Source organism: Phaethon lepturus, unplaced genomic scaffold (assembly GCF_000687285.1).
Source record: "Phaethon lepturus isolate BGI_N335 unplaced genomic scaffold, ASM68728v1 scaffold18462, whole genome shotgun sequence".
Classification (NCBI taxonomy): domain Eukaryota; kingdom Metazoa; phylum Chordata; class Aves; order Phaethontiformes; family Phaethontidae; genus Phaethon; species Phaethon lepturus.
Window position 1 is genome coordinate 24,344 of NW_010524298.1, and position 14,787 is coordinate 39,130.

Sequence of the window (14,787 nt, forward strand, 5' to 3'; positions counted from 1 at the left end):
TTTGCTCCCTACTTACTGCCATTAATGAGGGATTCTTGAAGGTGCCAAGCGGCCACTTAAACAGGAATTAGTGACATGTGGGCATTTAGACTTAGGACCCTGGAGGGTCTGGTTTCTTAGGGGATGATTCTAGGTGCTTCTGCTGCTTCTCTTGTGACAGGCAAGGACAATTTTTTTTTTTCCCTCCTCTCACTAACTCCCTGTCTTTTTTCTTTGGATCTGCAGTAAACAAAGCTATGTAGGACTTGATGAGAAAATAAGAAACAGAATCTCTGGTTGCTACCTGCTCTCTGTAATCTATCATTCCCTGATCTCTAAGACTTTTGTGTAGTAGCATTGGGGGAACTGAAACGGCTGGGTCAGGAAGTGCATGCACAGAGGGTTTACCTGCTTTGTTGGCAGCTCTGACAGCATCCTTTCACTTACTTGAGTCTCTTACCTGACCAGCAATACCTTAGATGTGCAAAATACAGTTGCTTACAGTGATACTCAGGAATAGTAATTGCATCAGTCATTAGAAAATGTGATTATCCTAAGAGCAGCTTTAGAACCACCTCATTTTCATTGCACAAATATTTTGTGGATGCAAGAGACTGTACAAAAAATGAGTTTTGTTTTTAAAGGATTAGGTAAACCATAGTATGCAAAGTCTTTTTTAAAAAAAAACAGGTCTGGATTCCTGCAGCAGGAACATGGTAGCTTTTATGTGCCTGTTCTGTGTTCCTTGTGATTAACCTCAGGTCATAGGGTTAGAAGGAGTGGAGGTTTTTCCTGCTATACAGAAGTTCATGAAAATAGTTACTTGATCAGCAAAACCACCTGTCAGTTTTATTTAGATAAAAGGAAGCTTGTACTGTATGCCTTTTCTCAAATAGTTTTGGAACTTTTGTTTTTCAGTACATGTTTGTCTCCTTACTCTCCAGAGATACTACCTACAAGCTATTAAAAACTATCTGTAGACATCTTGAGGTAAGTACTAATGGGAGTGAAAATGGTATGTAGCTTTGTGTTCATTGTTATTGTTTTTCTGATCTTAAATGCTAGGTAGTTTCTGAGTGTGCTCCTTGTTAACACTTGCTTTTTTTTCAGGATACAAGCATGGGTAACAGTCCAAATCCCTCTTCGGCAGAAAACAGCTTCACAGCTGATCGTCCTACGACTCTGCCCTTGGTAAATGGCTTAGATGTTTGTTCTTTTTTTGCATGGCACCTTTCATTGCAATCTCTACTTACAGTGCCTGAAGAAAGGAAACTGAAGGGAATCATGACATCTGTTTCTAAAACTTCCGTGAGTTTTTTTAACATTAGGAAGCAGTGGGAATGATTAGCATACATATAATTTCATCTGATCACATGCAGCATATATACATGCGTATGCCTTGTATATATTCCAAGATCTGGAAGTTCTACATATTTCTTCTTAGCAGTCAGGTTTCACAGCACTCTGTACTGACTTAAAGTTGCTTCTTCCTCTGCCATGAACAGTTTTTGAAGTGTTTCTAGTTGCAGTCCTTTCTCTCTGAGCCAGTTCAGACATCTGAAAAAGCTCTGTAGCCACACGTGTTGACCAGAGCCTAATTCCAGCAATGCCTGTCCTCGACTTTTCAGTTTGAATAATTTAACAGTCTTTGTTTTGCACACAGCTTAATCTCTTCACTTAAACAAAGACAGGGAATGAGGCCTGAATTGTGGTGATCATACAGGGCTTATTTTGCTAGCTTTATCTCAACATCTTGACATCAGAGGTTGTTCGTGGTCAAACAGTTTTAAATCTGTAATTGTTGGTTCAGTTTCTACAGGGAGGTCAGAGGAAATACAGTTGTTTAGATTTAGAACAGGGCCGAGCTTTCTTGTGACTCTTTCTCCCCATCAGGATTTCAATGAAGACTATTCTGATCTGGATGGAATAGTGCAGCAGCGGAGACAAGAGATGGAGGAGTCTAGCAGCACAGGGTCACAGACCCCAGAATTGGAATGCTTCCAGGGTGAGTGGGATCCTATGGCCCCAAGAAAATGAGAATGGCTTAGCTCTTGCTTTTGCTTCTGTAATCCCCTCCTGACGTGGAATCTACATTCTCCAGAGTCCTAGAGAATTGCGTGGTTTTTAAGGTCTTCCTCAAAGCAACAATAGTTGTGTTTCCATTATTGTAGCCCTTTGCAATCCAGATTCAGGCAATCACTTAGTCAAGCAGCAGATTTTCTTGTCACTACTGCCTCCAGTTGCTCATCCATATACTACCTGCCCCCTACATCCCTGCATAGGTTATGCTAGCAGAGATAGAATGTAGGACATGTTCCTCCTTTAAAACAAAGAAAAACAAATAAACAAACAAAACCCCCTCATCTACAGTAGTTCAAATCAGTGTAACTTTTAGTCTATACAAATAATGTTCTGTAGCGTGGTGGCATTTGGTCATCTAAAATGTTATTTTTTACATCTTTTTGTGGGTTTGCTTTTTAAACCCTTATTTTATTCTTTGTAGTTATTAAGACACTTGAAGATAACTGTCTAAAGTTGTTGGTTCTTAACACAGCTGTTTGTAATCTCATGTGCCTCAAGTTCTTCACCTAATTAGCAGGAATACTGTGTAGAAACTCACTGCATAGAAGTTCATAAGTACAGCAGAATTTGTTTCATATAGCACATGCTGAATGTTACTAGCAAAACCTAGGGTATTATTCTGCTGTACAATTAATATATTAACATATTAATGTGTTGCTATGCTGCTGTTACTCCAGGTTCCATCAAGAAATTTCTACCATTCCTTTTAAATAAAACACTATAATTCTTTTTATAGCAATTTTCTGTCACATTAGTTTTAATTAACTTTTTTTTTTTTTTTGCTATGCGTATTTTGTTCAGTGGTATGATTTGGGGCTTTTTGCTTTCATTAGTCTTTGGTATTTACTCTGTGTGTATTTTTAATTTTTTGGTGGTGTTTGTGAAGCACTAACTAAATCTGGTGTTCACACTTGCCACATGAATGCATCTGAATAATGATTTAACTTGCTGTCTTCCTTACAGCTAATAACTACTTCAAATGTTTCCATTGTCCTTTTCCACAAGGAAAAAACTGATATGTAGTTAAAGAATCAGAAAAAGAATTGGGAGCAGGGAGCACATCTGTCACTTATGATTCTGTTTCTTGTGCCTCATTAGAGCAGTCCAGGATGTGCAAGTAAAGCATGAACAAAACTGAGTGTGAGTGGATTTTTCTGTCCCATCTCTTTCAAGACATTGTCTGTATCTAAAAAACAGTCAGGAAAGGGAGCCATAATCTCCTTTTTTAAAGTAACAATGCAGTATCTCCATTTGATGTTGCTATTGAAGTCATTTGGAATCATTCAGTCCTTTTGAGGGATTACTATTGTGTCTGTATAATCTTCAGACTGGAAATTCAGTAATAACCTTTAAACTTTGCATAGGTTCCCATCTTTCAAAGGATCTGAAAATGTAAATACAGCATACATCATCCTCTTACAGACCAGGTGCTTCTTTACATTTTGTGATGATGTGGAATTACTATGGAAACTGTTCTAAGGCTACTAAACCAACTGTTAATTTCTATCCAAGTCCAGAAATGCACCTTTTAAAATCCTCCTCCTTCCTGTTACTCCTTAACCAACTTAAGCTACCAATGGCTTCTTCTGACTTCATATTTCAGCTTCATTAAAAATCTTACTTTTGACAGATTATCGTGTCGTTGAGTCACAGACTCACTTGAAAGTTTCCAAGACTGAGGCAAAGTCTGTCTGTTCAGATGCGCACAGTAAACGTGGACCTGACGGAAAAGCCCGAAACAGTCCTCGAAATGGTAAGGGGTCAAGTGCAGATCTTCAGCTGCAGTTAGTTGAGATAAGTTCACATAATTATTCAAGTTCACATAATTTGGAAGATTTCTTTCATGTTTATCCCTCTGTTTATATTATCTGTTGCATGCTTCAAGACACCGTTTGTGTGCCGTGGTCTGCTTTGATCACAGTAACCCTTGTTTTTTTTCCTCTCAGGCCATTCTGAAGCCTTCAGGTTCTTCCACAAAGTGAAGTCCCAGAAGCTCTTCTCTCTGAATCATGTACTTATATTTTACGCAGTTCTGTAAGTTAGCAATTAATACCAAGATTTTCAAAATACTAGGGTTTTCTTACAGTTACATAGATTAATATAATCTAAACTTCACTTGAAAAAATTAAATTATTGGGAGTTGTAGCCTTCATAGTTTTCAGAAGTAGAAATGCTGGAGCAGGCTTGCTTAACAGGTGTTTTACTTTTAAAAGCAAAGGGTCTTTGGTTCAGGAAATGTTAAGAGTTTAACTACTTGCAAATTCATTTTACATGTCATTTAGCAAAGCCATACTCAAGGATGAGATTTCCATAATTGTCTGTGTTCCACCGATGGGTATTCCTGAGGTGTTTCTAAGAGTGATATTTTTATTATTCGACATGTACAAGTAACAGTTTCAATGGCTTTTAACATTAAATTTGGCAGATACCTTTAAAGTTTCCATTAATTGATGTAGCTTACTCTTCTTCCTTACAGTGTTTGTGTATTAATATTTTCTACCTTCTACATGAGATATAAAATCAGCGTCCTGGAGGAGCGTCTTATTTCCATCACATCGTTTGATTCACATATTAAGGAGTAAGATACAGTCTGTAAAATTTGGGGGTTTCAAAATCTTTTTGTCATGCTTATCTAGTTTCTTCAGAAACCACTGTGATACTGTAGTGCCCTTGTGGTACTTTGGTGTCCTGTAGTCCTTGTATCTGTAATAACCTCATCTCACAGCTTTCTGTTTAAGACTTTTAGTACAAATGTGATATATCATGGTGTACTACTGCCTTGAGAATGTTTCGGATAGCTGTGAGTAACTCCAATGTAAACTGCTGAAGAAAGCAGTTGCTTTCCAGAGCAAGGATTCTGTGGAAAAAGTATAGCTGTTGTCTTAATGTCATTTAAATAGCCTAAGATCACAGAAGCTACTTCCTGTCTTTGGGCTAATATATCTGACTTGCTTGTATAATGTTTTCTAAAGCTTTGGGCTGCCTATATACCCTTTAGGAACTGATACCCTGTCTTGCTAAAATTAAAAAAAACCCACACAAAAAGCCCCACATGTATTTGAAGAGGAAATAGAGAAAGAGGCCATAGTTCCATAGATAGTTCCATTCTGTAGCTAGAGTCATGGATGTCATCTGCCCTGCATATCTCTCTTTTAATCTCCATGTTGCATGAATAGGACATATGCAAACATCAAATGGAGAGGCAGTGCAGGGGCAAATACTACAGCAGTAAGTCACTGTAAGTTGTATCAGCTTCCTGCTCCTCTCTTTGAACAGAAGGCAGTTAACTGGATACTCCTGAGAACACTCATCAGTTTATTCAGCATTAAATTTTGCATTAAGTCTTCTCCCGTTCTTATAGCTGATTTTTTTCTGAGCTGCTCTGAAATATCTGGCTTCAAAAGTAATTTGTAAATCTCAGTGCAAAACCTGCAGCCACATGCAGCATGAGTGGGAGTGCTGACAGCTGGAGAAGCACCACCTGAAAAACAGAGCGGGGGGAAATAAAATTCAAGACAGAGCTGTAACCAGGCTGGGTGGAACTGTCTTCAGAGTGTTTCAAACCTCTAGCAAGCTTGTGAATAAGTGTGCTTGTTAATTCAGCTTTCTTTGATGACCCATCCATGACAAACAGGTCACTCTGACAGGGCATTTGTGGTCATACTGAACAATGGCCAGGCTGCTTAGGATCCAGCTGCTCTCAGCTGTCTCCTGCACAAAGCGCTGTCAGAAGACAGAGCTAGGTTCTTGATTAAGAACAGAATAGGAAGGAAATGGTTCTTTATCTTAAACAGGCTTGCATTTATATTTTACCAATAATGCAAGGAGAGGGGTAAACCTCTCCTCATGTCAAAAGCCATTTTCCCACTTCTGGCATGTTTTTATTAGCAGGAGACTGTGTCCCTCTTCTGAAGCACTCTTACATGAGAAAGTCTTGTTTTCCATTGCTCTGATCCCAAACAGTACAAGACACAAGATGATCTAATGTGCAGTTCTACAGTGACAACGGTTGGACTTTTTGGTTTCCTCCAAGTCACAGGACATGGTATTTATGCAACATTTCAACTTATTTCCAGTGGAAATAACTGTAAAGTTTTCCATCTGGATTTCTGGAGAATGAGACCACATAAAGAATGTAGTCAAGAGCGCAGAAGTGAGTTAGGCCTTTGTTTCTGTAAACAAGTACAGTTCACAGTGTCACCACTGTGTTCCCATCTACACATGTGAACTACTACAGTTCTGTTTTCCTTTTTTTTTGTTTCTGTCACACTTACTACTTCATTTTGTTTGACAGACATCCAGTGCGCCAAGGTTTGGGATCTCATCTGCAAATTAATGCTGATGCCCTTTGTGATGAGTTAACTGCTAATCTTATAAAATTGGAAAAGGTAACTTCCTATGATATAATGCAAATGCTGATACACTAATCAGGTTCTTGCTGAATTTCTGTAGTCTGTTATTTTGAAAAGCACCAAGCTACGCACCGATTTGATACCAGAAGTTGGCATGTTTTCACAGGTTTTTTGGCTATAAATTAGCACAAGTACAAGAATTGGTATGTGTAAATATTGTGCCTTGAGCTGAGGCTTACAACCAGGAATACTAATAAACTGCACACTTCAGGGGTGATTACTACATGTAATGATCTCAGGTTTTTTGTCCATCAAGACTAGGGATTCTGAACTTGACCTTTATTACTATTTGATGAACTCTTCTGTCTGGGGCTTTTCTTTGAGTTTTGGTTCTTTTATTAAGAAAAACAATGCTAATTTTCATATTTAGTCAGCCTTTTCTTATGAAGTGGCTGGAATGCACCTGTTTTACTTAGTAACAAAAATGCTGCTGCACCAGTTGTGTAATTCTCTATACCTGACCTTTATTTTTTTATCATTCTCTAATTGCAAAACTAAATGCACTTGCTGACTTAAATTAGAAACCAATGCAAACCAAGAGTGGCTGTGCAGACCTTATATCCTCTTCAGGTGTTGTGGTGGCCTAATCTTGGGCAGCAGTCAGACACCCACCCAGCTGCTCTCAGTCCTCCTTCCTAGCAGGGCAGGGGGAGAAAATAAGATGAGAAAGCTCATAGGTCAAGATAAAGGCAGGGAGATTGCTTACTACTTACCATTGCAGGCAAAACAGACTCAACTCTGGGAAAATCAGTTTAATACAGGGCCAGTTAAAATAGATTTGGGTAGCGAGAAACAAGGACAAACCATAGAACACTTTTCTACTCCACTGTCTCAGGGTCGACTTCACTTCTTCGCTCCTGACTCCTCACCCCACTCCCTGCCCCCCAAATGGGGCTGGTTGGGTCGGTTACAGTCAGTACATAACAATTTTCTCTCTGCTGCTCCTTTCTTCCCCCATTTTCTCCCCACTGCAGCGTGGGCTCCTCCAAGGGCTCCAGTTCTTCAGGAAGTAACTGCCTACCAGGCATGGGTTCTCCATGGGCTGCAGCATGGACATAATCTCTGCCATGGAACACCTCTTCCCCTCCTCCTCCTCCTCTGACCTTGGTGTTCCTTCTGCTGTTTATCACACTGCTAATCTCCTCTCTCTGTTTTGGTGTTTTTCCCCTTTCTTAAATACTCTTCCCCAGAGGCTCCATCACCATCTCAGCTGAGGGGCTCAGCTCTGTGGTGGGTCCATTGGATGCTGCTGGAGCACCTGTGTCCAGCATAGGGCAGCCCCATGCCTTTTCCCACAGCAGCTGCCCCTGCAGCCCTCTGTTCTATGTCCCACGCTTGCCCCTAAACCTCAACAACTGCACCCGGTACAGGTGTATGAACTGTTATGTGTTGGGAACACATACACTGGCCAAGCATGAAAAAAGTATTAGTGGAGCGAAAAAAGTTACTTTTAATTCCTATGTGCTTAAGTCACATGGGATATTTTTGCCTCTTTCTAAAACTGACTGCATGCCAAGGTCTTTCAACACCCTTTTTTCCCCAAACCAAGTTTCTCAAATAGCATAAAGTTAGAATTATATAGGATCACTGTTTACCTGTGTGGTGTAGGTTTTACAAAGACTGCCAAAAAGGTTTCTTCCCCCACATCTCCACCCCCTTGACTGTGGAAGTCTAGAGTAATGCTAGCATAACCCCTCTGTATGATCTGGACAATAACAATATGAATATGAGCGGGGAGTGCTTACGAGATGATTACCAGATACAGTTTTTAGCCAAATTAGGTCATTTAAGAGCTTACTGCTTTCCAGCTGTCTGGGACAGGCTGGCAAGATGGTTCATGGGAGACCTCACTTCATTTTGGTGGGCAGCCAGCCAGCCAGCCCTTTGCAGCAGGGCTAGGCACTTTCCCACTCCCTTATATAGTCTCTGATTGGAGACACAGAAAAAGGCAGCTGGATGGTTGGATCATTCAACAGAGATATTCGATATTCCCAGAGAAGTGACTCTCTGTCCTGAATTAGAGTCTTAAGTCATGTGCTTTTTTCAGTTAGTGCCTACAGGATTGGATCCTTGAAGTCTTGCCTTGTATTTGCCAAATACTCAAGACACAATCAACTGCTGTGCACACAAGCTAAATAAGTATTGCTAAATGAGTAGCTACATATTGCTACATCCCAGTCCTCTCTAATCAAGATGAACAGTAATTAGAACAGGATGTTTGACCCTACTCTTCTACTGCAAAACTGGTAGAAATCTAATAGCTTTACGTTCTCTGAGCAAAGTTACTACAGTTGCTTAACTGTTTCATATATGCCTTAGGGAAAAGTGGTCATAATTGTCTGCAGCTTGCTTCAGCAGCAAAGGTAGCATAAAAGTTCCAGTGTAACTTGTCATCTTGCCCCTTGCTTCCTGGTGACCACAGTGTTGTAAACTAGAGCACAGAAATTATCTAGGTTAAAAACTAAAAATTACTTTCCAGTTAAAAAAAAGTTCAGTGCAAGAGTATGTTGCAATGGCTCTTTCAGTGTGACCTTGTGATTTTTACAAGCTGTACTTCATACTTGGAGCCCAGGAATTACCATGTCTTAGCAGAATTTTGCTTTGGTATTTAAGGTATTAAAGGTATTTAACAGGTTGTTAAAAATGTACCATGACTATCAGAGGATAAAGCATTAGTTTGGGTGAGGGAAAATGTGGCCTAATGTTACTCATTTCCTTAATCTGTTGTAGCTTGTTAGAAGGCAGTTCCTGTGTATGCATTAAGTGACTTTTATAAAATTAGGTACTTCTTACTGTTCTCCTTTCCCCAAAATGCCCCTCTTGAAAAAGGACTGCATCTGGGCTAGAAATCATGAGGTCAGATGAAGAAGTGGTGTCCTTGAACAGGAAGTACAGTGGCTCCTCAGATTAAAGCCTGAACGTAGATGTGACTAAACCTTCTGTAGCCAGTGACTGCTAGTTGCTAAGATATAGACAACACGTGTGCCAGGGGATGTGACCCACTATATTCTCCTCTCTCTGCTTCCAAGGACAAGGAGATGAAAGGTGGATAAATAGGCTGTGTAAAATAGGTCTGCACAAATCATCCTTGAGGATGCGACTGGCTGGTATTGCCTTTGGTGTAACTCAGGGATGATAACCCACAATCAGTACACTAAATCTGGCAAGCGGGAACATGTCTGCTAATGGTTAGAAGACCTTATTTTGCTGTGCACATGTCATAAGCCAGCTGTACAAAACTATTTGAATTATCCACTTAAACCTAAAAGCTGCAACTTTGAAATTCAAAGGTTTTATTGGGGTTTAATCAAGTTCAAAATAATTGGGTTTCTTGTCTCTTTCTAGTGGTATTTTTTTTTTTTTAAGTTATTTCTTCATACCTAATGAAGGGAAGAGTCTATAGGAGGAAATTGCAGGAGATACTCATAATATGAAAGCTAGGTGTGCTGCTGGCTGGTCATATCCGGATATTTCCTTTGACTCTACTGCAGGAAGCATTTCATAACATGAATACTATTGATATGAATAGTGATGACAGATTTAACCTGCACACAGAGAGTGTTATTATTGAAGAGTATGTCTTAAATTTATTTTTTTAAATGCAGTATAACACTTCCTGCCTCCCAATTATTTTTCTCTCTTTTTCTAAGATACAGAACAACTTACAAAAACTACTTGAAGATGGTGAATGAAAAGTCGATGTTCTTGGACTGCCTCAGGCCTCATTCTTCTCTCTTGACAAACAGTTCCAAAGGAGCTCTGCTGGCCAGAGTTCAAGCTTCTTTATCTTCAGTCCAAGCCAAGCTTAAACCACGGTAAAGCTCATGTCATAGTGCAGAAAGTCAGTTTATTCTTGAGCATGTATATATAGCTCTTGAAAACATACATATTTTGATCTACGTGTGTCTATATGTTTTCAAAATAAGGGGATTTTTCCTTCTCTGTTGTGCGTGAACTAATGGATTTTATAGCTTGCTTGATTCTAGACTTGCTTACACCAGTGCAAACCTGGTGCAACTCCTTTTACCTCAGCATTTGCTTTCTGCCTATTGTCATAGAAGTGTAAATGGGAAGAATTTCAGTCAGGATTCATGTGCTGAAGTGTTGTGTGAATGAGCTAGTATCTGTATCAGCTATGGTTATGGATCGGTGCTGTGATCTTCATTTTTACTTCTTTGTGTCCTGGCATCCTAAAGTTCAGAAAATGGACACCTCTGGATTTAGTTATGTGAAGTTTTGAATGTTTGAGGTGTGCTGAGTTCTCAGGTGCTGTGAAAAGGTCTCAATTCCACTTTCTGTGGCCTTGCATCACTGCTGAGGGTAAGATCTGTTTCTACTGGGCGTTCAATTTCCATTGAAGTCAAGCTTGAAATATGTATGGACTCGCCAACTTCCAATCAAGTTGCTTATGACTAGCAGTATGGGTGTGACATAGCTGCACAACTTGGAAAAACTGCTAGGTTTTTTGTCCACTCATACAGTCTCTGTCCATTAAGTTAATCAGCATGAAGACCTGTAGTCAGCTTTCCTAGAAGTTGCATGGGCTTTTTGGTTTGCTGCGCAAGTGCAATTTGTGCTCCGGTTGTTGAAAATCTAGTCTTGGTATGTGACTCGAAGGACCAGATACTTCCACATAACAGAACTGATGAATTAATGATGCAGCAATACAAACAATCGGTAGAGTGAACGAAAAAGTGGACACCTGCTTTGTTATGTTATACTATTTTCTTTTTTTTCCACAATGCCTAAGATGGGCTAACTGGGGATTTGTAGCTTTCTGATTCACTAAGCAAGCTGGTTAGTTTTTAGAAAGCAATATTTAGGATAATAACAACTAGTATCTATAAAGTAACAGTATTGTTTATAATATGCTATGCATTTTATAACCATTTCTGTGAAATGTACCTACTTTGTTTAAATAAACTTTTTTAAAGCAAGTGACTCAGTTCTGTAATTTTGATGAACTTAATTCCATCCATCAGATCTAGTCAAACATGATACTCATGATGGTGAGGCTCCATACCTCGCAGTGCAAAGTTTGTGCAAAAGCCAGTACTCAACACAAAGGGTTAGGAACTGCATCCTGCTGATGTGCTTCCTCTTACTCAGCTGTACTCAAGCGCTTCCCAGACTGCAATGACAGCCTTATGTGCTCTCTAAAGTGCCTGCCTGGCTCAAGATTCCACCTGAGCACAGCTCATTAGAAATCTGTGAGATTTGACTGTTCTCCCTATTGCAGCCTCTGCCCTTCCTTCCTCTGCTAGCATGAGATTATTTGAATACTTAGTATCTCTAGAAAACTACTGAAATAAGTTATTGTTTTTTTTTTTTCCCCCCCCCCCCCCCCCTTCCCCTACTCCTCTTTGTCTACAGTTACACAGCTTATGCAATGTTTTGGACTCCGACCTCATCCTCTCCCTTCTTCTCTACTTCCCTACCTTTAATTCTGTATCAGTAACAGAAGTCTGTAATTCTGTTCATGGTTCAAAAATTGATGCCACAAATCACATTTATCAAAGGAACTTCAAGGCAACTTGATTACATCCAGCAGCTGAACTGAACTACCCGATTACTCCATTATATCAGCATGTGCTTTGCTATAGGAAAATGAGAGGAGAGGGATAGTATTTGGCATGTGCCTTAAGTAACGCAGGCAGGCTAACACCTTATCATTAGCCATAAGCGAACAAATAATTACCGGAGTGAATGAATAATCGGAGGTGGATGCGTGCCCTTTAGCCTGTTGCGGCAGGACGCCTGGGGAGGCGAGTCTGGACAAAGGTGTAACTGTCTCAAATGGAGGAGAAGCAAATTACACTCCAAGGAAAACTGGTGCTTAGTGCTTGGGGCTCTCTGGTCACGTCGGCTCAGGTTCTGGCAAGATGCATTGAAACTGCAGGTGTATGGAAGGCAACAGGGGCACATCACAGATGTTTTTGCTAATCGTAGTTGGTGACCCAGTTACTTAACAGTCTTAGCCCAACTTTCTTCAGTTCATGTAAGTGTTTATTGTAAGGCGGGGGAAAACAAACAAACAAACAGCTGCTTGATTTTATTTCTCAGAAAATTAATTTTGAGTAAACTCCCAAGATACTATGGTGATTGTGTGTGGGAGCCCCAGGCAAGATCCAATTTTTCCACATACGTTCTGCCACTGTCCAGCAAGTGGACTGGCCTGGCGAGACTAATTTAAAGTGTTTATCTCCATCTCACTGGTATGAAAGTGTACCAAATAGCTAATGGTCATTGCAGGAGGGGGGGAACATGGAAGCATATATAGGCAAGATTTTCTGATGTTTTGGAATTTTTCTATGTTCAGGCTGCTCTCAAGAGGAAGAGTCCTCCTTTTCATTTCTCTCCCTTTCCATATTCCTAGCTGTTATTTTCTTGTGTATTTTCACAGAGAGCAGAAAGGAGGCGGAAAAAGTAGTGTGGATTTGGAGAAGCTGGTTGTGTTTAGAGGTTGTCGAATTAGTTTTATGGCAAATTAGTTGCCTGAACTGGCTCGGGCTGAGGGATATCAAGTTTATGATGCTGTAGGTGTGAAGGATGCAGCTAGCACTTGAAGAAGGGGATGTAATATAAAGCCCCCTCTCAGCAGAACGTGAAAGGGAGTAACTCCCATTAGCATTTGCAGAAAAGATGAACAGTTTTGGTTTGTGTGTGTGTGTTTGAATTTAATCATGTCACTGCTTTCACCTGAACCTTCACTGCAGGTGTGTAGTAATGCTCTCCACTTCCTGCTGTGCCTGCACTTTCATTTCCAAGTTTCCAGCTAACAGTCAGCTGACAAAAGCTAAATAAATCTCCAGGTTGGTGTTATCCAGGCCTTTGCAGGCTATTGGTCAGCTTGTTCAGCTGCAGCTGCTAGTGAGGTGTTACTCCCAAGAACATAGCAGATTTTGCATTTACGGAGCAGGTGTGACGTGCAATAAAGGTCATGAAAAAGGTGGCTATTGAGGCAGAAAACTGAGCAAACAGTTCCTTTTGTGCTCAATGCCTGTGTGTATGCTTCTGTAAACAGCAGAGGAATAACGTCATTTGGAAGGATTTTGCCAACACCTGCTTTCAGTTTGCCTGGTGAGACTATCTGAGTGACATGCAAATTTGCTCAAGAGGGAAAATTGACTAATGTCATTTGACACTTCTAGGTTTATGGTTTGAACCCAGTGGAGCTTTCTGCTACACATGGTTGCATGTAATGAGACTTTACAAAAGGGATGGGGTTTTTTTTGCTTTCTTGGGTTATACAATCAGTGTAATACAGTTTTATAGTTGTAGAGCTTCTTGATAGCCTGTTGTTCAGCAAACAGCCACAACGAAATATATGCCAGTAAATTTCATTTAGTTGTCTCTTAAGTTATTCCCTGTTTATCAGTAGCTGTTGTGGTTTGACCCCAGCCACAACTAAGCACCACACAGCCACTCGCGCCCTCATGCCTGGCGAGATGGGGGAGAGAATCAGAACAGTAAAAGTGAGAAAACTCATTGTTTGAGATAAAGACAGTTTAATAAGTACAGCAAAAGCCGCACAGAAGCAAAGCAAAACCAGGAATCCATTCACCATTCCCCATGAGCAGGCGGGGGTTTAGCCATCTCCAGGGAAGCAGGGCTGCATCACAAAGTATCAGCCAAATGCATATAATAAAACAATGTACACTATATGCACCAAATCAGCAGCACTTGAGTTTATTCGTTGAGCTTCACAATGTTATGATGCCTGTCCAAAATACAGGCGTATAACTGGTACATATATAGTTGGTTTTTAGACCTTCTGGTTTTCCTCCTGGTGGCTTCTACTGACCCTCAAGTTACCATTTAGTCAAGCTGGCCAGTGATAGTGTGCCTACTCAGCTTAGATGAAATCTAAAATGAATTGGGTGACTAGGCCTATATCTTCGCAACACTGTGATTAGGAGCCCTTGTGTAGACCTGCTGTTGATAGGACCCTCAAAGGGGATGATCCCAAGAAGGAACTGATTAGAAAAGTGCTCAGAGAGGATACCAGCAGGATTGGTATAATAGGTAGAAGCTTTTGTCTTTCTTCCATACCTGGTATCACCTTTATTATAATTTACAAAGAAATGGTCAGGCTGCAGCATCTTAGCAAGCAGACTTCAGGCAGAAATTGAAGGCAATTATATGTTAGCAAAGCCTTCCCCAAGCTTGTGTTTCTAATACAAAAATTACAAGAATATTCCAGCTATCCCGTACTGAATCACTTTACCATTTTTCCCCACAATGGGCAGTATTTCTGCCAAAAATCTTCCCTCTCCTGGAAGTTCGAAACACCTTTCCAAGAGTGGAACAGCTG

General features: G+C 40.3%; 1 protein-coding gene across 1 annotated transcript in view; it reads left to right on the forward strand.

Moving 5' to 3' along the window:
* Positions 1–10,165, forward strand: part of GRAMD3 (GRAM domain containing 3) — a gene marked incomplete at its 5' end in the record, with an annotated part of 19,016 nt that extends 8,851 nt beyond the window's left edge. The window contains 8 exons of the mRNA XM_010282413.1: positions 898–969; positions 1,090–1,170; positions 1,873–1,984; positions 3,692–3,814; positions 4,008–4,095; positions 4,538–4,639; positions 6,356–6,449; positions 10,124–10,165. Coding sequence (XP_010280715.1) covers positions 898–969; positions 1,090–1,170; positions 1,873–1,984; positions 3,692–3,814; positions 4,008–4,095; positions 4,538–4,639; positions 6,356–6,449; positions 10,124–10,165 — 714 coding nt within the window. The remainder of the gene's footprint in view (positions 1–897; positions 970–1,089; positions 1,171–1,872; positions 1,985–3,691; positions 3,815–4,007; positions 4,096–4,537; positions 4,640–6,355; positions 6,450–10,123) is intronic.
* Between the last annotated feature and the right edge of the window lie 4,622 nt (positions 10,166–14,787).